Consider the following 27,332-nt stretch of genomic DNA (forward strand, 5'->3'; position numbering starts at 1 on the left):
CTGATAAAGGGTGCAGGGAAAGATACAAGAAAAGAAGACAAGATCAAACCATGGTGTGTAGCAGAGAGGTGTTAGATGGGATTGGAGCTTAACAGAAAACCAGAGTTTGTTTGGGCATGGTCCCTGGTGGACTGAACTACAGTGTTGTTATGTGGTTGGTATTGTTGTTGCTTATGTTGTTGCTTAAAGGTTGATCTGGTTAAGTTTGTGATGAGAATAATACGCCTTTGTTGTCTATGTTGTCTTTTTTGTTGTCTTACAATATCTTTTGTTGTCTTTTATTTCAGATCGAAGGGACCTGTACGTATCTCCCCGAAGAGCCATCAAAGAGATCTTTGTGAACTCAATACAACGCTAGATAAAGAAAGTGGGGTTGAAAACGAATACATGAGATGACATTTCACCCTTTGACTAGTCAATTGAAGCACCATCATCTCAGAGACCCTGAGAGGGAAAGGCAGGGAGAGAAGAAACAGAAGAAGAAGAAGACAGTTGTAACTTCATAAATGGCCTCAGGACTCCACAGGTGTCTTTGAGCGTGCCAGAAGAATCAGTCTAACATGAGTATCCCAACTAGTTTCCAGGGGCTGAGGGTCAATGTTACCGGGGGAGAGATGAAGACGAACAAAACTCAGATCCAGCTCCCCCAACCTGGGGATGATAATGCTAATCAGCTGACTCAGGGAGAGGGAGGAATGGTGGGGGACACTGGGTACAGCACCAGCTCCCTCCCCCCCTTGGTTTCTCAGAGTGATGCCCAGGACAAGCTACTTATCTGGGGCTCTGAGCAACGATGCATGGACCCTGAGCTCCAGGAGTTTGAGCTATTGGAGTGTCATGAGATACATACCTTCCTGGGAAAGAGGGATCAGGAGGAGGGGGAGGATGAGGAGGAGGATGGAGGAAGTGTTAGAGATGGAAAAGATGAGGGTCTCATGTCCATATCCTCCAGTTCAACTGCCAGCTCCGCTTCGGTCGGTGTGAGGAGAAACGACAACGACAGCAACAAAGTGGAGAGCAGAATACACGGGGGTAAAGAGATGCAGAGAAGGATGGCCTGTCATAGCTCTGAAGACCTAGACGCGTATGTGACAAGCTCTGCAGAGAAGGGGGACACCAGGTCAGGCAGAGGAAGAGACAGGGAGAGACGGAAGGGAGGTCTGAAGGAGTCCAAGTCTGAAACAAATGTGTTTGTCTCCAGTCTGTCAGCCATTTCCCTGAGTGGGAGCCTGGCCAGTGCTTTGGATAGTAGTGGAGAGGCCCAGTCCCTCATCTCTCTGTCCAACCCCAAGACCAACCCGTACCCCAACGCCAACACCACTACCTCAGCCCAGACCAGAAGAAGGGCACCCCCTGTAGATGCCAACCAGAACTCCCCACCTTTGCATCCTCAGGAGAAACATGACCTAGAAGGGCATGCTCAATGCTACAGCCAGGATCAGAGACAGGAGGATGGAGGTCACCATAGAAATGGATTGTCCTCTGATGGGGGGCTGGGCCAAAGGAGAAAGGCGGGGTTTGAGGAGAGGGTGCTACCACCACGACGACAACAACTAGTCAGACCCCTCTGTCAGACTGAGATGGGAAGAGGGAGGAGCTTACCAGAGCCACTGATCAATCCTCATCAGACAGAGACAGTGCAAACCTCTTCCCCTGCCCCCTCTCCAGATTCACAGAGTCATGGGACCAACAGAAGGTGCACAAGATCGTCCTTACGTGAACCATCAGATGTCTCCCACCTGTACAGCACAGCTGGAGCCTCCCAGCCCAGACTGCCCAGCCAGGCAGCCCAGAGAGAGGCGCAGCCCCTGGATATGCAGCCAGCTACCGCACGGCGTACTTCCAGTCCCTCCAACCCCTCCAACTTAGAGAAGATACCCCAGACCCAACTCACATACAGAAGAAACTGCTCCAGTCCCAACAGGACTGGGATTGTATCCAGTGGATCCAGGGCATCCACTCCTCCCCACTCCCCTCTCAGGACGCCCCAGGGCTCTCCACGCAGGCAACCCTCCATGTACCTCGCTTCCAGGAATGTTGCTGGGGTGGTTAGGCACCCCCAGCCAGGATGCAGCCCTGCCGTACAGACACCCCCTCAGGGCTACAGCAACAGTGGCTTGAGACCACCAGTCAAAACTAATATAAGCACAACTGGAATCCCCAAAGCGCCTCTTAACAACCAGCAGAGCCCCCCCAACTCTAACCATAGCTCCAGCCCCAAGGATAGATCCCTTTCGCCTAAATACACCACAAAACCTAAAGGCGTTCGTCCCAAAATCATTACCTATGTCAGGAAGAATCCTCAATTCAAGCCCCAGGCTGTTGACGGGCCTTATCAGGTGTCCTCTCTGCCGTCCAGGCTCTCAGCCTACACACACAGCCAAACAAACCCACCCAACACACCTAGAGACCCCTCCAAACCTGGGGTGGAACCCAGAGGAGCCCCAGTCCTGAGTGCCTCCAACCTTCTTTATGACAAGTACCGCCAAGAGATGCAGACAAACATGTTCCCATCAGGAATGCTGAGCAGGAATATCAGGCCCCCTGGACACACACACACTGTTCCCCCTGTACACGCACACACCGCTCCACACACACACACCCACAGCCACACAGCACCCCCGAAACTGGGCAGCAAGGCAGACAACTTCTACGGCGCAATTACTGACAAGTACATGCCATCAGAGGTTAGTAATTTGTACTATAATGTATGTTTACTGTTTGATTCCTATAGTTTTTATGAGTGCCAACTACTGTGATGGCCGTCTTTATTATAGATTTTCTCTGCAGGAAAAAAGCTTGCATTGTGATTGCTACTGTGGATTGGTATTACACTGATTCTCATTTCACTGGCTAGAATAAAGGATTTGTTATGCTGAGATCCAGCACTATGCATGATCACACACATTCATTGAAAGGGTGAAGATGGGATGAATTCAATTATGACACAGTTCCTGTATTAATTAGCAGCAGGTGTCTTCAGCAGAGAATTACTTTACGATATAATGTATGACATACTGTATGTTCAGCACAAAGACAAACCTCACAGCAACATCTCCTTCTTGTCTTCTTCTCTGATTTGTTGTCTCCTATTATATTTGTATATTTGTTTGACTCAGCATATCAATTTCCCTAGCCAAATTTGTTGACTCTGAATGTCAATACATTCTCTCCCACATTAAACTATGTATAATTGATTAAACATTTTCTCAATTTTACCTCCACTCTTACTAGAGCTGCTCATCATTGCTTTCAAATGGTTCCTTATTGACTCTGATTAAATTGCTTAATTTGGCATTCATGTTCATACTGCAGTCAAACATCAAAATATGCAAGTATGTAGTTGATGCATGCTGAAACATGAAGCCCACAGAGGCAAGATGTTTTTCAACAGCTTTATCATCATATGTTAACATTTTGCCCAGAATAGGGAATAGTGCCCATGAGGGACGACTCTGACTCTTTAATGATGCTGGTAACAAGAAACATTTCACATTTCTGAATCCAAACTCTCCAGCTCTATGTTAGATTTCTTTTTAGACTTAGTAATGTGAGATTTCCTTTGTTACATTTTTCATCAGACTCCCTTGTTTATTACTTTTACTCTCATAGCATGTAAAACATGCAAGTGAGTCATTGTGGAACAAAGAAAAAAATTAACTGGGCCCACATTCAAACAGTGGAGTGCATTGACTGTTCTAACAGACAAGATACTCACTGGTAGATTTCTTTGTTATCAAATACCTACCTAGTATATATTGTACATGACTATTATATTGTTCAGCCCAAAACTATAATATTGTGTTGTTGCTTACTTTGTTAGTTTGAAAAGAAACTAAACCTCACAAAGTATGGCAAAGTGTTTATGGATGCTTGTGATTATGGATGCACCGGATATAGATGCATTTAGTAGGCAGTTTAGATTTCAAGGGCATCAAATGTTATGCTGCCTTCTATGTCCACTATATACCAGGCACACAAAGCCAAAAATGTCATGGCAATTAGAGCAACGCATTAGCATACTAGTTGGAAATACCAGCAGAAAATGTAGATAGAGAATTATACATGACAGTACAGTTTGACATTAACGAAAGCTTAAATTTCATTTGATTCAAAATAGCAAAAACATGTATATATATATATATATATATATATAAACATATATATATTTGATGTACTATAATTTTTGAAATGCTCATACAAAATGTCATATAATTATGTCATATTAAATTTGACCTTTTGGTTGAAATAAATAAATACATCTCTTAGAGGGTTTTCTTTTTTGATGAATCACATCAATTTAGGAAATGTCATGGTCTGGGGTCCTAGAGTGGTTTATGTAAACAAAGTTATATATTTGAAATACACAAAATGTTATAAAAAAAATAAAAACACCTGCTGGAATTTCTAATATCACATCAACTGGACAATTAAGCCAATTATTTGTTTCCTAGATGGGAAGAACTGCCAGCTTTGGAGGGAGTTGTGCTGACGACCTGTCGCGCCCCAGGACCGCTGCCCAGGCTGGAGGCAGCGGCAGTCTGCTGCGCTCTGGCAGAGGGCTGCGCCTGGGCCTGGGAGCTGTGACCAGGACGGCCACAGGCTCAGCCAAGGCCAGAGGACCTGGTCAAGGTCAGAGGTCAACACTGGTCTTCAGCCAGCCAGTCCAGCCTGTCAGCCCAGCGACCAATCAGAAAAGCCAAGATAACACAGGTAAATAAACTGTTTCTCATATCAAATCTGCCTTTTACATTTTAGTGAGTTTAGTTTGACCATACAGAGTATTAGGGAGCAGGTTTAACTTTCTTTGTTTAATCTTCACAGCAGAAAACATGCAGAACGCCAGATTGGGTCTGACTTCTGCTGAGCTCAGTGTCAGATTTTATTTCAGCGGGCCAACATTTGACACATTAGAAGGATGCCTTATCTTTCTTCTCCTTTGGAGCAGTGAGCAGTTGTGGGACTGTTTTCCTGTTCAAATTGGCCTGAGATGAAGGCAGCTCATTAAAATGCATGTCTCTGAAATTAATTTTGGCTGATCTGATTGGGAGGCTTTAAGAAACACTCCAAGGGGGCTTTTCCTGCTCCAGAAAACTGCATCTAACAGAAAGAAAAAGACAGAGGGATGAGGGGTTGAGAGTAAGATGGTTGCTTGTGTTGGTAAGCATACAATGCTCCTTGCTCCTTCTCTCCAGAACCTGTCAACCCATTAACACACATCAGATTTCCTAGGGGGTTGCTGAAAAACACAACACAAATCATGCAGATGCCAGTTCTAACTGCTGAAGTCAGGTTTACATTACAGCTTAACTGTCACTGGAGTATGGAAGAGTGAAATTTGCTCATCACTCTGCACACAGCTAGAAGGCAATGCCATTAATCACTTCCATGCATATTTGATCTGTGCACTCTCCCAGGGTATGATAACCCGGACAGAAGTGTGCACATACAGATTCACACACACACACACACACACACACACACGCACACGTACAGTATGTGCACGCATACAGTACACACACACACACAACTCCCAACTGCACATGCAGAATTGATCAGCCTGGTGTTATTTTGTGCCAAGCTTCCTTATCATAATCCCTATTAATACATATGTATGGTGTCTCAGTGCTGCTTGGCCCTCGGGGGAGCTCCAGCCTTTGAAGTGCAAAGCAATTAACGCTTAAGTAATGTCAGTATCTTCCTGCTGGCATCTTCTCTCATCCCTGCTGTAGCCTGCACTACACATATTGCATGGATAAACACACCCAGTCATCACCAGCAAAAAACACATTACACGTAGCATTGGTCAGCATTGCGTGTGCATGTGTGTCTGAGGGACTTTTGTTGTGTTTTTCTCAGCATTTTCTGGGGAAATCCGGTCCGTACCCATCACAACATGCCAATAAGTGTCTCTTTATTCTTCTTTGCTCTCTTCATCAGTGTGAGCCCTTTCTTAGAGGAAATCCCTACATCTTCATTGCACACTATAGCAATTATATAGCAATTGTATAGCAGTCCAAGTACTGTAACTACTCATATAATTACCATGTAAGGAGTATCATCCACTTACAGGACAAGACAGGTATTTTCTGTACTCATCTTGAAGCTACCTGCCACTTCCAAAAATTGTCTCGATAGTCCAGTCCTCCCTTCTTCACTGCAGTGAAGCCTGTGCTTTTGCTTTTGAGTGAATCTATAGGGATTACAATGCTCTGCAGTAGCAGATTTAATAACATGCAATTTAACGCTTTATGGGAGAAATCAATGCAGGTTGTCGCCAGTCACCTTGGTCTGTAATTAAAATAGGTTAGTCTTTTTTTCATTATTGCATATCCCAGCAGTCCCATTATCTTTTCTGTGCCCAATTTGCCTAATGCATCTCAGAGTTAGGATGCTCTTAGCTTCATAGAAAGCCAATGGATGAAGCTGTTTTCAGTTCTCAGGGGCTGTTGAGGAACGGGTCCCAGTGTGAGGGACCTACAGGCAAAGTCAGGCAGTTTCACTCAGATCCTTGGAATGGCTGTCGGAGGGGAGGAAACTGCAATCCAGGAAAACACCCAGACTGTTATGTTTAATGGTGCATTTCCAAATTCACCATTTTCATAAAGTTAAAGCTAAATTTGCAGCTGCATTTGAAAAGAGAGAGGCAGGCAAAAACAAAAAGCCAATGAAACGGAAGGACAGGGCTGAGAGAGTAGAATACAGAAAGAGAGGGGAAGAGAAAAGACAGTCAGAGGCAGATTTCTATTATATATTTTATCTCCTTCCTCTTGGCTTTATAATTTGTTATGAATAATGCGTAGTTTCATTTAGCGGGAGCATGGGTCTGTGACATCTAGGCTGGAGTGGATGTTTGCGAGGCCCGCTCCACTCCCTCGTCTCTCAGAGGGGATGAATGCAGCGGGGGAAGGAGGGAGCTGAGGACATTTATCTTTAATGATCCTGACCTTCTCACTCAGGAGGAGCGAGCTCCAATTTAATAAACGGACCGCATGGCACAGAGGTAGAGATGGTGGAAGGGGGGAAGAGATGATAAGTGTGGACAGGGGCACTGGTGATGGGTTTTGATGCTGAGGGGTATTTCACCGGAGACATCATTTGAGAGAGACCTCTTTCTTTCTGCTTCTATCTCTCTCTCACTCTGTCTCTGCCTCACTCTGCCTCTCTCTATCACCTGGCTTGCTCTCTTTTTCTCAAAGTAGAAAGTCTCTGACACCATTCCCCCCCAGTATGGATGCTGTGGTTAGCCTATAGCATGCACTGGAGCACACAGCTATGCCAAATGGAGAGGAAAGGAGGGCTGCCTACCTTATCTCTCCAGCCAGCAGGGGATAATGCTCTTCCTCTGCCCAGGATCAAGTCCTTGTGCTGGGGGCTTGGGTAGCCAAGATGGAGGGTCTACCCAAGACCTGGGGATTTACCCGCTGCCCACTGTGTGTGTGTGTGTGTGTGTGTGTGTGTGTGTGTGTTTGTGTGCCACATTGGTTGTTCATGCCTGCACATTTCATCTGTTTTGCTGTTGGATACAGTAGATTAGTGAGAAGGAGGATTTCTGCCCACTGCTCACTGACAATGGCTGTCACTATGGAGCTTTGATTACTTTTTTTTTTACACCCTCCATTTCTCTTTCTCACTCTCTCTAACTCTCTTTCCTCTCCTTCTCTCTTCTAATCAACCTTTACTTTCAAGTTTTGGTTTGTGCTCAGGAAACCTAGACTGTACCAGGACCACCGCTTTTAGGGGGTTTTGTTAGCAAACTGGAATCCAAAGCTGCTCTAATGCAACAGTGCTATGTTTACTGAAGAGCTACTGATAGAGACTGGCTGAAAGACAGGGGGCAAAACTTGGTGAAGCAGGGGTGCAAAACGTGTCATTCGCTCCATTGTTTTTACTTGCTGAAATGAGTATATAATAAATGAGTTAAGACAAATCAGCCTATGAGTTTTTAGTGTGCTGCAAAGCTAATCTCCTATAGGCTATACTTCTGTATTTTGCCAGTCCAAGCTGTGTAGGGGTCACTTTACTTTTTTGCTGTCTGAAAGACTATTTGTCTTGCAACAAAGAGTGGCACGCTGTCTGTATTGGGAATTCAAATGGGGATCATCCCTGCCTACACCTGTAGTCCCTTAACCTCAATTGTGGGATTCATATTCAATGCCATAATAGTGTTGGCAGCAGAGAAGCGGCTGGCTGCCAGCCCAGCCTGTATGTGTGACCAGACTGAGCTAAAAGCAGTTGTTTGCAAGTCGTTGTGTGTGTAATTGTTGTAGTTGATTGCTGTTGCAGTCAAACTTCCTGCTGCCCACTGAGAGCTTAGTCAACACAGGATGTTGAATGATTCACAGGGGAAATAAGCATTATGGTTATGCTGAAGCTGCTTCATTCCTCTGGTATGTGAGCAGTGGATAATGAGTTTACTGTAGTCACTCAAACACACGCACACCAGCATCCAACAGCCCTGCTTCTCATATTTGCGGTGCTGTCCATTCAGCACCACATGCTGCAGGATAACAGCTCACACAAACTGAGCATTGATGTAGCTGATTACCAGACAAGATGAACTGCAGCGAATGGTGGGTTGCTTTGTTTACCACTGTCTGTATACTCTATACCGTCTGGCTCTTGACTATGTAGTTTGTCTGGCTAATATTGGTTCAGCTGAGGACACCCCATGTAGACTCTGAAACAATATTGCTGCACTACTTGAATTCAGAGGTGGTAGAAGTACACAAATTCCTTACTCAAGTAAAAGTGCAAATACTCATCTAAAGATATACTCTGGTAAAAACTTTTTGCATTTGTCAGATAAAAAACATCCAAATCACTCTTCATTCTCTGCTCTTCCAACAGAGGACCAGGTTTTCACCACTGCTGCTCCCGCTCCTCCTCCTGCCCCGGCTACAGCTGCAGCCCAGCCCCAAGCCGCAGCCTCCAGGTCCCTGCTCCCCAAAGCGAGCCAGTCCCAGTCCGGCCTGCGGCCCCCGGGCTTCAGCTCCAGCCGCCTCCCCCCGGGCCGCCTGGCAGCCTTCGGCTTCGTCAGGAGCTCCAGCGTGTCCTCGGTCTCCTCGGCCCACTCTGCTGACAGCACGCAGAGCGACCCCTGCAGGACGACCCACCGTGAGTCGCCGCTTAACACCCGTTCTACTATATGTAACACTCAGTCACAGTTGTTTCCCCTATTTCTGTTTTCAGTGTTTCCTGTATTTTCTGTCCTCCTCTCTTTATTCAAAATGTGTCGCTATCTCTGTCTGTTTATCTCTATCTGATAACTTCACATATAGCTACACTACCAGTCAAAAGTTTTGACACACCACATTTTTCTTTATTTTTACTATTTTCCACATTTTAAAATAATAGTAAAGACATCAAAACTATGAAATAACACAAATTGAATTATGAAGTGACCAAAAAAAGTGTTAAACAAATCAATCTTATATTTTAGATTCTTTAAAGCAGCCATCCTTTGCCTTGAAGGAAAGACAACATATATAGGCATCAACTTAACTATTTATATTTGTCTAAGAAACAAATTTCGAGCATTTAAGCATAAGCCTTTAGATCAAAATGGCTTTAAGATAATGAAAAACATAGTACATTCAATCAGGTGTGTCCAGTGTACTTTGTTGTGACTACACCATGAGTACCCCATCATCATCTACTGTACATACTGTTTTTATTACCTTCTTCTTCTACGTATTCCCCTCATGACCATAGTTTGCATAAACAGCCCCCACCCCATGTTTCCCACATTCATTATGATGCAGTTTGCTTTCTCTCCTGAGCTCCACCCTCCTTAAGATTTATTCTTCACAGTGTATTTTTATTCACACGCTTCCATAATAGGCACTGTCTTTACTCAAAGTCAGAATTGCAGTTTAGCAAAACACATTTTCTGAGTCACAATGGCATGCAACATGAGGGGCAATTCTTTCATGACCTAGACAGGCAATACACTTGGCCATTCTCCTTGTCTTCTGTTTAGGAATACCATCTGTTTTGTAAGCATTCATGTTATCAGCGCACTACTTGCTCATTAGACGGAAGATAGTTTTAGAAGTTTAGATATAGGCTTAATTTAGGTATTGACATCTATTATTCCTCTCTTCCAGCACAGATCAATAATTACATAGAAACACAAGCAACTCAGAAAGCAGGAAACCAAAAGTCTAATCTGTGTTGTTACCAGGATGTTCAACCTGGTGCTGTTCTTTTAACAATGAACACAAGGCTGCCTTTGTTTGTGCTTTTACACCCTAATGAGCTCTGTTTTGTGGTAATGATCTGAACCTGAAAATATACACGCACCCTGAGAAATTCCTTTCAATACTGTGAAAATCAACTTTTCCTTCATTATCCCCTAGAATAAAACTGGAGGGAGGACTATGAATCAGTCTCCTTCCATTTGTTCATTCATCTGTCCATCGCACATGATCACTCAGACACTGCTGATTGGATTTTGATGAAACTTAGATGAATGATGCATCTCCCCACTGTGTGTTGCCATTTTCAAAATTACACTGATTGGACCAAAGGAGCAACACATACATCATTAATTTGTTCGTACATGTGTCACAAACGATTGACCCAAGGGAGGGGTGCTAAAATTAGATAATTGAAATGATTATTATTAAGACTATAGGTCAAAACAAGGTGACATACTTGTTACTGATTGGCCTAAGGGGGGCTGCATCATTCGTGATGGGCGACCTCCTTGCCTTGTTTGAATTTGGTGTGACATCACAGATAAGGAGGCAGGATAGACTCTCATTTCTGGGTAAAGGAAAAGTAGAAAAAGTAACACAATTTACTACAATTTACTGCAACAATGATAATTCACTGATTTGCACGCTCACATGTTCCAAGGCACAGCAGATATCATGACGTTTAGTGGTTTCCCCTTTAAGAGCTTGTAACCAGGCCTTAAAAGTATGTCAAAATAACACAGAATAATTGCATTTTCTCATCATTTCCCAAACTAGTCCAATCAGTATTTTATTAGGACTCTCATCTGGGCCTGTGCTAACTCAGTCTGGATGAGTGGAGTTTTACGTTTTACTTTTTAATGCTGTTGACGGAACCCTGTGGAGAGCTTTATTTTCTCAGTCTCAGAGAACTGGGAGTGCACTCACAACTGTGCTTTCAATGCTGCTTGGCAGGCTGGCTGGTCGGCTGGCTGAATATGTGGTAGCTGCATGTGTTTTTAATGTGACCTACATAGGTAATGCTTGCTCTTCTTCTCCCGGTTACAGTTGACGTCGGCACCTCCGCTCTCACGCACGTCAGCACCCCTGTTATGTCATCGCTCCTTTCCCTCGTTCCCCCCCCCCCTTATACTTTTTTCATCCCTCTTTTCCCGCTCCCATTGGTAGTAAATGAACAAAAAAGTGGGTGGCAATGTGGGGGTGGCACCTACTCAAGCAACTGTGAAATGGGGGAAGGAGGACCCCCATGGGTGTCCAGAACAGAGCCTGCTTATGCTCAGAGCTAAAAAGAAGAGAAGTGGTAGAGGGGAAAGACTAAATAGCAAAAGAAGGCGCAGAAATGAGAAGGTTTTCATTTTTGAATAGCTTTATAAATAGCTATGGTAATGGGATTAGCATCTGTTTGTCTCATACAGGCTTACACATTGCTGTCATCATTTTATTTTGTTGAAAATGTTCCTTTCCTCCAATGTCCTCTCTCTCATTAGGAAACACTCTTGGTAGAAGGACTTTAATCAATGAGCAGTGCTCTAATTGTGTTCTAAATATTGACCAAGTGTTGGCATGTGCATGTATGTGTGTGTGTGTGTGTGTGTGTGTGTACAAACAGAGCCATTTTAGAATCAATTCATTGGCCTGGCAGATTGGAAAAGAGGCATTATCCTTCTAATTAAATAAATGAGACAGACAGACAGACAGACAGATGGCTAGAGATGTGTTTGATGAATGGGCCAGCAGTAAATTATAATTGTAGGAAAGAAAAAGTGATGAGTCTAACAGAACCTGACTATAAGAAATCATGACTCCGTCAATGGTTATGAATTGCAGACCGCTAGAAGTAATTGCACAGTAAGGATTTTTGACTAGATATGAAAAATGACTATTACCGTAATCTTTCCAAATACTGCTTTAACACTCTGATATGGCTGGAAATGAAAGCTGACAGTCTGTTCTTTAACCTCATAGTCATTTCAAATCCAGATCAATAAGATTATGGAACCAAAACATCAATGGGTCACTGTCCATGTACTTCGGGAGCTCCTTTTATAGTTTTATATTTTTGATGTGGTTTGTTGTCAGAACGAAATAAAATACACACTAGGCAGAATCCTCAGTATTGAATTTACCCCCCTCGCTCTCCTCTGCATAATGATTTTTTTTGTATAGCACTTTTTTTTATATCTAAAAACTAACCTGAGAATGTCAATATCATGAATCAGTGACATGGGATCAGGGATAATCTGCAGGAGCAGAGTCTCTGCCACTCTATCTGGTTAAAATCGAGACCGTCCTATAACCAAAAGTTCACAACTTCAATCTCTGCAACAGCCATGTGTCCCTTCGTAGTGTTTCTGAGCAGGATATTGAGCAAGATATTGAGCAAAATATGTCACTAATATTAATCTAATCTCTTGCATGTTACATTATTGTCTATTAAAGCGGCTTGCAATGTTTCTGTGCAGCTTTATTACAGCATTTTATGACGTGCAGTTACTTGTTTGAATGTCCATTTACATTTTGATCATGTTACTATGACAAATATTGCACTTATAGGCAAAAAGACACACAGACACATACACGTACTGTACACATAAACATACACATACACATACACATACACATACACATACACATACACATACACACACACATACACACATACTCACAAAACACAGATAGATACACCTGCCAACAGAACAGTAAAGACAAGCAGTTTTAAAAGTATTGCCTAAAGCAGAATGTTCCCTTACTGCCGTTGAGCCGCTGCACCTCAGAGCAAGTTGTGACCAAAATGGAATCAAGCGTGCAGGATCGACATGAGAGGCAAAAGATCAAGGCCCTTTGATGTTCTTTTCTGTGTGTGTGTGTGTGAGAGAGAGAGAGAGAAAGAGAGAGAGAGAGAGGAGGGGAGAGGGGAGTATGGTTTACTTTGGGCTTTGACTCTGTGTGGTGCTTGCGACCTTTAGCTGTGAGGCATTTGAACTCCTGCGCTCCATTTGACCTTCCAGATTACGCTGGGCATGACTGTTGATCTCTCTCTGCCTCTCTTACTGTGTGAGTGCTAGCACGGGCTTAACCAATAGGGAGTGTGCTGTCTGTTGTCTCATTTTCCTATGGGGAATTTGGGGAAATTCAAATGTAAAGTGAACTCTCTGTATGTTTTCAGTGTGGTTGCCGGAAGGTGATGATTTCTTTTGAAACCTCTGGACATGCCATCCATGAATGAACTACTGTTCTTCATTATGTTAAGAGATCCTTCACCCCACAACCTAAAAACCCATTACCATGAATTAAAGGAGCCTGATATCAATCAGCCACTAAAGCAAAAAAATCAATCAATCAACCAATATTAAAAGCCCCTTACTGCAGTTTAACAAGGAAGTTTGGATAATGCGTGATACGCAATGTTGAGTTTTTGCCCTAGAGGTAATTTAGCCCGGATGACAAAAAGGGCTGATATTTTGTTTAAAGTTTGATCTTTCCCCTTATTTGAATTTTAAATAATGTGTCAGTTTCACCAAAATAATTGCATTTTGAAATCCTTTTGTAGCCCAAGGAAATATGCAAAACAACCCATTTCTCGACTGATGTTTTGATTCCCAGCAAAATGGTGAAATACTGAGCTGTGAAGTAACACTGAGAAGACAGAAAAGTAAATGAAGCAGTCATAGGAATGGTAAACATGTCAGACATACAGTAGGTAACACTGTTAACTTGTGATCTCTGTTTTTTGCCATCATTTTTATGTCTCTTTTATTATCAAAAATATATTCATATTTACATATAAGAGACATATTTACAAATAACAAGACCAAATCAAAATAACTTATATATACTAACATACATATACATAATTGGGTATCATTAGCAGGCTCCATGTCTGCAAAACTCCCCCATCAAATCAAAGAAAAACAAGTATACAATAACTCAAACTTCATACAGTAAACAAATATAAATATAAAGTCAGACTTCATACAACATCACAGTAAAATATAAGTGTGATGAGGTAACCTAATCAGGCCACATGCCTGTAGGCCCCCCATCAAATAAAAAAAATAAAAAAACCTTCTAACACAGATATAATTGTAATACAAGATCCCATCGAATTAAGAGAAACCATACGATTTTGCCATCATCACATTGGTTCATCTCTCTCTCTCTCTCTCTCTCTCTCTCTCTCTCTCTCTCTCTCTCTCTCTCTCTCTCTCTCTCTCTCTCTCTCTATCTCCCTCTCTCTCTCTCTCTCTCTCTGAAGGGTTATTTTAGTTCATTATTCCCCTGACTTCTTTCCAGTTTCTGATTTCCTGTCTCTTACTCTGTTCTGTGAGTGTTTAGGAGCTCAGTATGTTGCATGTATGTTTGTGTGTGTGTGTGTGTGTGTATAACTGTGTGCTTTTATGTACTTATACATGTATATGTGAGTGTAGATGGGTGTGTTTCGTGAACTTGTGTGTGCTCCTACCTGTCTTTGTTGTACCACACGAGGATCTTTGCCCCGTCTTACAGCGCTCCAGCTCAGATCAAAGCGCAGACAGATTGACAGATGAGCTCTCACACAACCTTCCATCAAGGATGTCAGGGGAGACGCTGCAACCCAGTACCTCCTTCCGTAACAGAGAGAAGAAAAGCCAGGCTCAGTTGCACGTTTTCCCCATTGATCAGCAAGCAAAGCGGACTCCATTAGGGCTCTGGATGATGTGAATAGGAGAAATCATTAAGGAATAGAGTGATGAGCAGGAAAGGATTGCCAGGCTGCAGTAAAGTGGGTTAGAGGAAGTTCCCCGGAGTTTTAGCTCCCCACTGTCGTAGCTTGTCAACCTCACTCTGATCAATGGGTTGTGTGTGTGTATGTGTGTGTGTGTGTGTGTATGTGTGCCTGCACGTGCATTTGTATGTCTGTGTTATGTAGGGGGTAAGAAGAGAGGGGCAGAGAAAAAAGAATAATATTTAGGGTGTTTCAGAGAATAATGCTATAAGTTGCACATGCATGGTTCAACATAAACAGCATGAGCATTATGGAATGTAATAGATAGAATATAATGAAAGAATCAAATCATACATATAGGACATGTACAGTAGTCATCATGAACAGGATGAAATTTAAACACACACACACACACACACACACAGTGGGTAAGGAAGGTGACTTTGAGCCAACCTGGTATGGCCTTAATTGATTCTCATTGCATGTGTGCACATGTCTGCGTGTGTGTGTGTGTGTGTGTGTGTGTGTGTGTGTGTGTGTGTGTGTGTGTGTGTGTATGTGCTGTCTGGGGCGCTATAGGTCTGTCTATATGACATTGATTAGCCATTAACCCAATCCTCCCTGACCCAATCCTCCCCCCATCACTAACATCCATGAAGGTGTTCAAGGGATGCGCGCCTAAGTGTGTGCGTGTGTGCATGTGTGCGTGTGTGTGTGTGTGTGTGTGTGTGTGTGTGAGTGAGAGAGAGAGTGCATCTATGCATGCAATATACATGGGGGATATGCTGCTAATTCCACTGTGATTGACAGACTCTATTACAGAGCTGGGAGGTGAATCCAGAGAGCGGAGGCTGATGAAGCCTGTGCCTTTGAGCCACACTGACTCAGTGATAGAAACTCGATCACCAAAACAAACAGACTGTTATCGCCTCTGTCTGTCCTCTCTTTGGGAGATAATGAAATAATGGTGCGAACTGAATGGACGTGGGGGAAAATTAAGGAGACAGCTGAAGAGGAAAAACTGAAGGGAGATTCAGTGATAAAGGGAAATTGAATGAGGCAGAGAGGAAGGGGAGAGAAGGAAAGGCTGGTGTCGAATGTGAAAAGAGAAGGGAAATGGAGAGGAGAGAGAGAGAGAGAAAGAGAGAGAGAGAGAGAGAGGCATGGAGAGGTTGGCGGGCAGGAGGATGGATGTCATACCCCAGATGCCATGGCTCAGATCTGGCTTGTGACTCATGCTAGCTCACTGTGAACAGATGGTTTCTATGGTGCATGTGCACACACACACACATACACAAACGCATACACACACACACACACACACACTAGTAGAGCAGCAAATTAGATGGGCCAATTAGATAAGGCTGCCGTTCTGCGGGTGAGGAGAAAAAAAAACATGGCAGGGGCTTACTGAAGCATTAGAGCTGTGACAGTGTGGATGGGCTGAGTGGGCCTGTTCATTAACTGATAAACGCCCAGCGTATTTCATCCACCTGCTTGTTAATCACTGTTTATGGGCTTAACTGATGGTCCAGACTGACGAAAACCACGGGAATGCTGAGATAGGCGCACTGAAGTCAGGTGAGCAGGTACATGCTCATCCCCGAGTCGTGCTATCTGGGAGCTGTGAGATTTTGGGAGTTGCAGGATAATGTTAACAACAGTCAAATTAACATGTGCTCAGCAATTTGACAAGAGAAACTGCTGTATTTTAAAACCCATAGACCATAATCCTATGCAATATCATTTAGGTGATGGAGAAGAAGTTTGGGGAATCCTAGCCCTCATTCGATTGTCTGTTATATGCCACTGATTCCTTCCAAAGTCCATCTTAACAAGTCATTTTGTCTCACATTTATCTTTTTTTTTTTTAAACCAAGAGAAAAAGCCAATGAGGTGAGATAATATTTGTTTCCAGTGCAGTTTCACTTGTTTCAGGAATTCTCTAGAAATGAGTGTCGGTATCTTGAAACAAGTCAGAATAAGGCAAAAGTCACTGCACTACTATCAAGAAAATGACACTTGATTCTATAGAATTCTTGAAACAAGTTGATTTGTATTGGAAACAGGTGAAAATATCTAATCCCATTGGCAGATTTTTTCACTTATTTTAAGAAATTTACGATTTTAGGACTCAATAACAGACTAAATGACTAGATTAAGATTTTTTTGCAGTGTAGAAAGAGTGTGTTAAGACATTTCATAATATGTTAATATTAAGTTGTTAAGACATTTCATTAAGGTTAAGAATAATCTTAATCTCTATCACAGGAAAAGAAAACATTTGGTTGTCTCATTTTTCCCCTCGTTTCCTCTCTCCTCCTCTGTCTTTGAACCATTTGCAGGATAGAAGCCCCATTCCTCCTCCTCCTCCTCTCTCCCACTGGGCGAGCTTCATTAGTGTCTGCATTGGCAATAAATTACTCCTCTCTCCACAGGAGGCATGTGCTTGCGCTCTCTAACTTTTTCTACACCTAACACTTTCTCTTAGTCCGGTGTTTTCCTTATTAAAGCATTAAGATTTTTTTTCATCCTGTTGACAGTAAGCTAGTGTTTCCTTTTTTCCCTCTCACTGTTTTCATCTCTCCTCTTTTTTCCACTTTGGTTTAGTCCAACACCCTGTCTTCTGCTTCAAAACAAGCAAATAACTTCTGTAAATATCCCTCTCAGGGCAGCATCACAAGAGAGCTTCATCAATAATGCTGTGTACAGTGTGCTGCAACAGTTACCCTGCTGGTTTGATGCAAAATGAGGATTTAACTGAACCATTATGTCAAGGCATGACACTGATAAAGCTGAATTATTCAGCGCAGATGTTTGGCACCTTATGCTGTATTTGTTATGTTATGATAGCATTTGCCTGAAAAGTGACTTGCCATCAGCTAGTGTAGGGAGATTGTAGTCATGAAAATTCCCCTTTGTTCCTTTGTTTTTGTTTTCTTTTGCTATTTCTGTCCCTCATCCCTTTTTCAAATGGAGAGTGGATGCTGTCTTGCAAACTGAGATACTTCAAATAGGCTATAAATAGGGTGTGCTACTATATGTGCGTGTGTTTGTGTGCATGCACATGTGTCTGTGTGTGTATGTGTGTGTGTGTGTGTGTGTGTTTAGAAGATTGGAATAAAATATTCTTCATCAACCTCACCCATAAACTTTCAAAACATTTATGCTCTCTGGTATCACAGATATCTAAATCTTTATTCTCAATTGTTCCATACTCTATACTCTAGACCGAGGGCCACAGATCAACAACCATTCATTTTGCCTGACACCTGACGCTGTTTTTTTTTGTGATATGCTATTGATTCCTGAGGAAGAAATCGTCTGTTTGTTTGCCATCCTCCACAGGGAGGTCAGAGGTCAGAGTCAGCTACAGAACAGCGCCCCTCAATCTGGTAGGATTCAGTGTTTTGCTTCTGGTTGAAGGACAGTCACCTTCCTCGCTTCGCCACCATGCTGCCCCGTCCCTCAAACCCTCTCAAACCCAAATCTCCGGCTGATTGTCCTTTTCTCGTTCTCTCCTCCTTTCAGTCAAAGCTTGGCAGACTGGCAGTGATCTGGTCTAATCCTCTCACAACTTTTCTCCTTGTCCTAAGCCTTTTCTTGTTAGGGGTATTTTACTGCTGTGCCCGGCAGATTCAGCAGCCGAAGGCATTACTGGATCTCCAGCCAGAGAAAGGCATTATCTCCAGGCCTCTTTTTGAGATTATTCTATGGGTCCCAGAATAACACTTGTAAAATGAAGCAAAAAACAGTCTCAGATTCACTCAAATTAAACTGAACAGATCCCTCCGATTTCATTATTCAAGATGGCACATGACCGATTTCCGTAAATGCTGATCTACAATGGAGGAGCGTCAGCCTCTGCTCGACCATACAAGGAGGAACATTAACATTTCCTTCTGGTTGAACTGCACCTTTAATCTCCTGACATCTGGCTCCTGACAGAGGACAGGAGGCCTATTGGCTGCTGCTGTCAGCTCCAGTGTTATCATCTAATCTATCTCTCACTCTGCCTGCTTTTGCAGCCTCGCTCTCTCTCTGCAGGGCCATTACTTTGTGCTTTATGTATGCAGCGTTAACCTTGACTTTCACACACGTCCCCATGGACGCACATTGTCTACTTTTCATCCCTTGAGTATGTAGGGCAAGACTGTGATGTGTGTGTGTGTGTGTGTGTGTGTATCATCTGATGTGCATGTGCAGACCTCTTTTTGTTGCCTGGAGGAGATAATAAGTCAAAGTGCACAGTTATGCACAGTTTGTATTCCCTGTCAGCTCTTATGAAGTTTTTGGAATTATTATGTTGCTTTATTCCAGTTAACTCTGACATAGTTTCCCTGTCACTTCCACAGTGCATCATGTCTGATAGAGGGTCAAGTGCATGAGGTAGTTCCAATATCTCAGTGTGATGATAATATCTGCTGTAGTATATCACTGTTGATAGGGAGTGATATAGAAAAAAACTGCTTCTGTGTGCTTCTTCACACACACACACACACACACACACACACACACACACACAGGCACACAACCTGCACCTTTACCCTTATGTCTCTCTCTGAGGATCTAGACTAGAAAGAAAAAGTGAGTAGGCTTAGACCATTTGGAAAGAATTTGTCTGCAATGAAATGTGTGTGTGCGTGCATGCGTGTGTGTGTGTGTGTCTGTTTATGTGTGTGCGTGCGTGCATGGGTGTGTTTATGTGCGTGTGTGTGTATGTGTGTGGGAGAGGGGTGTCTGATTTTGCTGAAACTTGGAGTGATGCATCATTACACTGTGTTCCAGCTTTTACACCAATTGGCCTAATTGGGTCTCTGTAATTAAAGAATTTATCAAAGATTTTAAATCAAACGTGATATCTCACACAGCACTGGTCCACATTTTGATGAAACTTGTAGGGATGATGCATTTTGCCACTGTGTTCTGGAGTTTAAAAACATTACATTGATTGCCCTGTTTGGGCACCATAAGTCAGATTGACATGAAACTTCATGCAACACAGTTAATTCAAATTATTTTTAACCTATACTGTACCGTGAGCACCAGATGAGTGAGGTTTATCGTATTATGATAATAGATAATGTCAGATGTCAAGTTATCCATCCCATAACAGTAGATACAATAGACTTTCAAATTGTTTAAACTTCCTGGCATTATATAGACATGCTGATTGTGACAAATCCCACCCATCTGCTTTGCCAAACAGTTAAAACAAACACTAAATAATATTTGTTATCTGACCCAAGTCTGCTTGGAGAGAGAAAGTTTGGCAAAATGTTTGGCAGCATGTTGCTGGTGTTTTTTCCATGTGTGTAAAAATAGCTGCAATTATATCAAACATCTCAGAAAAAGACAACACATTGAACTGTTAGTAGTTTAGTCTGTCAGTGACTAATGAGGAATACAGCATCCCATAATATTTTTTCATTGGTGGATGAAGAGTGACAGTCATTTTGAGCCTGCTTCAAAGGAGTGACAGTTAGGAAGCAACGATTAATAAGCAGAACAAATCACTGGGTCTGATGAATACAGTCTTCAAGCTAAATTACACACACTGTCTTTCTTTATTCAACAGTGCTGACTGAAGCTATATCTTTTGTTCTGTATATCCTCTGACTGAATTATAAATATATAAATATTATTTTTCTTAAAACAAGTGAAACATTCTGCAAATGGGGTGAGGAAATTTCTATTGTTCACAATGCAGTTTCACTTTCCATGTTGTATCCAAGCACACTTGTTGGAAATGTCTAGAAACAAGTATCAATATATGGAAATATAACGGTGATATGAAGCAGATATTACTCCGCTAGTATCAAGAAAATGACACTTGATTCAAGAAAATTCTTAAAACAAATTCATTTGCTTTGGAAACAAGTGAAATTATCTCACCCCGTTGGTGGATTCTTCATTTGTGTTAAGAAAAATAAAATTTTAAGGCTCAATACTAGATTAAATGACTTTTTTTAGTGTAGGACTGGGGAAGAAGGGAGGTAGCTGGTAGTTTGTTTGTTTTTTAAAGCTGACATCAAATTCAAAGTGTTTACTCGTTTCCCAGTAGCCAGGTTTTTGAAGAATAAGAGCTATTTCTATGGCATGTCAGCACTACAACCTGTGTAGTGGGTCTCAATTCACCAATGGACGTATATACAGTATATGTGTGTGTGTGTGTGTGTGTGTGTGTGTGTGTGTGTGTGTGTGTGTGTGCACCTGTGTGTGCGTGCTGCTGCTGCTGCTGTATGTCAGCTACAAGGATTGCTATGAACATAATCAATTCCTTTAGGGACAGGAGAGTTTCATTCCCAGAATGTGAATGTGCTGATTTAGCTGAAGGCAGCGCGCAGAGCGGCTTCTGCTGCAGTCAAATGAAGGACTCTCTTTTCACCCAGGCCTATTAAAGACTCCAGTTGAACTCCAAGGGTCTGAATTTAGCTCTCTCACTGTGAAATCAAACCTGTACCAGTGTAGTCAGGTTGGTTACATTCCCATCCGTACGCCAACAGAAACCTCTGAGAATGCGCACTGAGCCTAATGAACGGCTCTATTTGATCTTGTTGTTGTATTTATATCTGTTTGTGTTCAGTGGAGGAGGGATCAGGGCAGAGATGGGAGAGTCAGCGTTATTCTTTCGGCATTAGCTCTGCTATGAAACACTAGCATTTACTAGCTGCTCCAATAAAATCACCTCCCTCTGATCATGGGAAAAGCGCTGTTCTCTTTTGTCCTCATCTTCCCCCCCCCCCCCCCCCCCTCGCTCACTGTCCCCGTTCAATTTCTTTGGTGTTTTTCACGAGCCTCCAGAATGTGCTAAGCTTGTCATTGGCTCTATCTCTGCACCACCTATTTTACCTCGTTTTTTGTTTGCTTCCTCATTTATGGGTGATTCCATACAGCCAGTCTCTTCCTTCCTCTCTCCTCCCATCCTCCCCGCACTCTGCTATCCATCATCGGCTGGCACTTTGCCAATCAGCGATGCGTATCACCTTGCTTTTTACCCGTTAATGAAATACACCCCTTTTCCCTCTGCCGCTCCAAGCTCCTGAATCACAGTCTGCCTTTATCATGCACAGCGTTCCCCCGTCTGTTGCTGGATATCTCCCCGACTCCCCCGCTTCGTCCTTTGCTCTCCTTCTCCACCTCCCTGCTGTGTGCATTGGGAGTCCATTCATACATACCACATGCCTGACCTATGGCTGATGAACAGATCCACTGTTCATATCAAGCGACCGATCGATCGATCTGTGTCATCTCAGTTGATGAGGCACAGGTCAGAACGTTTGAGGTTGTTGAAAAGCTGACACCAAAGATTTTTTTAATAAACACTGATCTTGTATTTTTAGATTTTCACCGCAAACATTAATCCATAGAAATCTGATTTGTTATTTGTTTAGAGGAAGGCTCTCCCTCTTCAATTCAAAAGGTCAGAAACAATCAAATTTGATTTTACACAGCGAATGTTGACAACAGTAATTGTAAACCTCGGTAATAGACAGCAATGTTATATTCAAGATCATATCTGGCCTGGACACACTGCCCATGCCCTTGACTGGTTAATGAGGAGGAAAATACTGTAAACATCCTTGCCAATCAACTCCCGGGGGAACGCTGTGACCACTACCCTCGCTAAGGTGCCAGATGAAATACTTTTGCATGTATCACCGGCAAGGTGATGTAGAAAATGCAAGCAGCACAGGCACACGCAGGAGTGAGAGCTCATACATACATACATGCATCCTCATACTTATGTAAGCATGTTGATTTATGCGCAGTAACGCTGCATTGTCTTCCTTACCATTCAAATGTGAGCAGGTGTGAATTTTCATTTTAAGCTCTTAATGGGGAGGCATAGATAAATTTTGGCAGTTGAAAATGTGATCTCATGTTTTCTCTGTATATTGTGTGTGTGTGTGTGTGTGTGTGCATTTGTGTACATGCACCCAAGAATGAATGTATTAGTCATTTTCACAGCAAAAAATCTACATCTTAATGAGTCATTTAGTCCTTAAATCATAATTTCCTTAAAACAAGTGAAGAAAACTGCCAGTGGAGTTAGATTTCACTTGTTTCCAGTGCAAATCAACTTGTTTCAAGAATTTAGTAGAATCAAGTTTCATTTTCTAGTGCAGTGATCCGCTTTTTTCTGACTTGTTTTTAGATATTGACCCATTATCTCACCTCATTGGCAGATATGTTTCTCTTGTTTTAAGAAAAATATGACTAAATGACTTGTTAAGATGGATATGAATGAATCTATCTCTACTTCCAAAAGTAGATTAGCTGGATATTTTGGAATCAACCACATATTGTCCATGCCAGTCCTGCTCGGGTCTCCTTACAGTCTCTGTCTTTCTGTTCTGCCTCTGTGTGTTATATATCCACATCCACCCTCCTCCTCTTTCAATTTTCTTTCCCTTTTTAACGATGATCAAACATGCTCTGCCAAGTGACAGAGCACTGACAAGGCCTGCATGAAAATGAATAATATATCATGATAAGAAATTCATTAAAAAACAATTGACTATCAATTCATGCTCTGCTCAATTCTGCAGTGGGTGCACATGCTGCACCTTAGGGGGCTTAACCAGTCAATGACAAACCAAATTCCTTTTCACCATCCACAGCACAACACAATGCAGTAAAAAGTTGGAGGGGGGAAAGGAGAATTAATAGTTACTTGTGTGTGTGTGTGCGTGTGCGTCTGCGTGGTGCATGGGAGGGTTGAATTTTCTCTTAGCAGCTAACCCAATTCCACATAATAACAGAGTCCACTGCTCACAGAAACAGTCCAGCCCTCCACCAATGGGAGAGCCGCTCCTTCGTCTGTCAGCCTATCAGACGTGGCCTCCTGCAGAGCACCGCCCTAATCCTGGGGGCTTGAGGGAGTTGGCACTAACATAAGACAATGCAGGCCAAGAGAAACCCTTGATATCTCATTCTTCACAGCAGTTTACTCAGCCATCACATTTCTTTGAAAATCCACAGATCTTTCAAGGTGGGGGGAGATGCAGGTTGTGCTTCATTTAATACTGCATGGCTTAATCACCATCTCAGAGGCTGCTTATGAGCAGCTTAATGTTAGTTTATTCGTGCTGTTCATATGTATTGAACAAGATGGAGAAGTGAAAGCGATCTGTTGTGTTACTATTGATTGGAGACGGGGAGATAAGGAGGATATAGTGTGTGTGAGTGTGTGTGTGAGTGTGTAAACTGCCCTGTAGTAATTTGATAGATTACAGCTGCACTATAGGGCAAAATGAGTAATGATCAGTGTTTGTGTGTGTGTGTGTGTGTGTGTGTGTGTGTGTGTGTGTGTGTGTGTGTGTGTGTGTGTCTGTGTGGGGTGGGGGTCGGGGTGGACGTGGTCTGTAGTACTTTCCTTTGTGTCTGTTCAAGTGGAAATTCATGTGGAAGTGTGAGAGTGTTCTGGTGTAAACATGTGCAACAGACTGTGTGTGTGTGTGCAGAATGTGTGTATAGTGCTCCAGGTTAACAAAGAGAAGATTGAGAGCAGCAGTAGCCGGCCCAGAGGTTACAGGCTATTTTCCAGGCCAATGAAACTGGATCCAGAGATCAGACAGCCCTATTTCAGTTTACAGAGTAAAACTGATGTGTGTGTATGTGAGAGAGAGACAGCAATTAAGAGAGATGGGGAATATACTGAGACAGGAAAGAGAGAAGACAATCAGACAGGATGCTCACTTCGAAGAGGATCAAAAAGATGCTCATTGTGTATTGTGTACCAGTGTATTCAGTAACCAGTACATTACATACTAGAAATGGGACGATATGCTTATCTCACGATTCGATTCAATACACAATATGGGGTTCATGATTCCATACAACCACGATACGATGTAATAAGTAAAAGTTATAAGCAGAATTATGTTTATTTCTGTGCCACAAATCTTTGTAGCAATGGCATTGGCTTGCAAGAATGTGAACAACAATTTTAAAATGTCATTACAAAGTGCAAATAATATAATTTGGATGGAGAGCTTGTGAAAGTGTGATGGGCAAGCCGTCTCACTTGTGATTACTACAGCAGAATAAAATGGAGCTAATATCACGATTCATTTTTCTGCCCCACGATGCGCATTGTCACATTTTTATTTTGTGATATATTGAATTTTAATATATATCGTCCCATCTCTATTACATGTACAAATTAAAACATTTTAACCTACTGTTTTTTAAATGAATCATCTAATTTTGTGTGCTTCATTGTTTGTTCCAGGTCTGAGTGTGAGCGAGGAGCCCCCCCTCCACAGGGTGACCACCACCCCTCCGTCAGCAGAGCAGCAGAGAGGGCCACCCTGCCGCAGCAGCAGCCTGCAGCCACCCTCCACCCCGGCCCTGCCCCGACGCTACCTGCCCGCCCAGCCAAGAAACTCTCCTGGAGGTCAGTTCAGGTTCTTACAAAAGAATAAAGTATGATTTATTGGCAATATTTGTCTGGCTTCAACTGAAAGATAAAGAAGTTTTGTCAAATGTGTATTGTAGGATTTGCAGGCAAAAAACACAGAACTTGAATCGATAGCACGGTCTTTCCCATTCAAATCAACGTTCCTGGATGGTCAGAGTGGCGGCCATTTTGATGTGTACTGTTGGGCTAGCTTCTGACTTATGGCAAGTCGGTGAGGGGAGAGGTTTTACAGCAAGAATTAACCAAAGCAGTGGAAAATGCATTGCAGCTGAATGGAGTTGTCAGTCATGCACCACTAGGTGGTCGTCTTTTACCAGTTTCTGCTGTCTTTTTAAGTAACTCAAAAGTTTGACATCTGTGCTGTCAGTACTAGTGGTTATAGTTGAATTAATCTGTTTCAGCCGATGTCCGTTAGCTGTTTGAAGTTAGCACATGCTAACTTTTCTTCTCCACTAAAGGTAGGCTAAGCTACGTTAGTTTATATTAAGGGGCTACATGAAGTTAAATATACCTAGTTTGATTATGCTATTATGCTAATATTTTGACTAGAAGAGCTAGAGAGAGAAGTACAGTCTTTGATAAAGCTATCATAGCCTCGTCGCTAACGTTAGATTTTAAGTTGAGTTTTGACAGTTTGCTAACAGACTCATCTGCACAGTTATCAAGCAAGTAGTGTGACAGACTTTACGGCCTTAATGACCAAGACTTGTGATGTCACCATAGCAACTAACCCTTAAAGAGCAACTTGCAGGTTGGAGACCCCAGTGAATCAATGTGTAGGAAAATGATGTAGGAACTAGATTTTCATAAAAATATACTTATATATACACTACAGTGACTTCTGGAGTCGTTTTTGTGAGAGAATTTTACTTCCGCATCTAAAAAAGCCAAACCGGAAGTGACGTAACAAAAGGGAGAGCGGTCAAGTTGAACAATAAGAACAACAAGAAATTAATGGATCTCAACGCTAGTTCTGACACTGAAGAGGTTGTAAATGTATATGCATACGCATATGATGGACCACAGCCTTATAATTATGAGCCTGCTAGGCTCCAAGAGACCAGGAACAGACCAGGGTCAGAAGAAATAACGGTCAGAGGAGAGATATTGAGTTGTGGTGTGAGGAGAACCAGTGGAGAACTGGGCAGGTGTCTTGGTGAGTGACCGGCGTTAGCTAACGATATCTAATGCTGTGTTCACATCACAACAGGGGGACCAGACGTCCTGAAAAATTCGGGACAGTTCCAAATTGCGAGCAGTTGTCGCGAATCCCGAATCCTGTCCTGTTTGTGCCGAAAATTAACCGTTATAGTAATTAATAATATGAACGAGCTAAAACGAGAGCTGTCTGTATGCTGTGAGACTCGACTTGACTTGAGACTTGAAGGCAAAAATGCTGAGGAGACCTGACTTGGTGACACAGTAATATTGAAAAATGCTGCACTGAACGTATTGTGTCTTTTGGAGCGCTGCCAAATGATCATGAACAGGCTTATCAATAACATAACGGAGATAGGCTACGCATCAAGCTGCTGCTGTCACCAGAATAAAATGTAGAAGACTCTAAATTCAAATGAGAGAACCTTTTCATTAAATTGTCAATTAGTCTACATGAATTAGTAGATCAATAGTTGTTTTTACTCTGAATCCGTGAAAATATTCTGATCAAATCACTTAGCCTATGTAGGCTATAATTCCTGCTTTTAGTTATTAAAAAAATGTCCTGTTCGTTTTTGTAAAATATGCAAGAGTATTATTGATGTGTTTTCACTTGTTATTGCACTGATTAGGCTATCATAAATAACGGATTATTGATCGTTGACTGTTGACGGATTGTTTTTTAAACCAGATGACGGAGAGTGCAGCCGCCACCGCGGGAGGAGTTTGTGATAAAAATATCAAAAAAAAATGTGCTTGTAAGCTCCTAAAGCTTAATGACAATCGTAGCAGCTGAAAAGACGTTTAAAATGACTGTAACATACCTGTCACATGTGCGTAA

The 27,332-nt window shown here is 42.5% G+C and overlaps 1 protein-coding gene across 1 annotated transcript in view; it reads left to right on the forward strand.

Moving 5' to 3' along the window:
• Positions 1 to 560: 560 nt before the first annotated feature.
• The window catches only part of LOC139647558 (microtubule-associated tumor suppressor candidate 2-like), a 41,050-nt gene continuing 14,278 nt past the window's right edge, over positions 561 to 27,332 (forward strand). The window contains exons 1-4 of the mRNA XM_071523475.1: positions 561 to 2,687; positions 4,455 to 4,632; positions 8,851 to 9,107; positions 25,141 to 25,319. Coding sequence (XP_071379576.1) covers positions 561 to 2,687; positions 4,455 to 4,632; positions 8,851 to 9,107; positions 25,141 to 25,319 — 2,741 coding nt within the window. The remainder of the gene's footprint in view (positions 2,688 to 4,454; positions 4,633 to 8,850; positions 9,108 to 25,140; positions 25,320 to 27,332) is intronic.

The sequence above is a fragment of the Centroberyx affinis genome, unplaced genomic scaffold (assembly GCF_046629955.1).
Source record: "Centroberyx affinis isolate AG114_WGS23_722 - 3 ecotype Tasmania unplaced genomic scaffold, CSIRO-AGI_Caff_v1 ptg001093l_1, whole genome shotgun sequence".
Lineage (NCBI taxonomy): Eukaryota > Metazoa > Chordata > Actinopteri > Beryciformes > Berycidae > Centroberyx > Centroberyx affinis.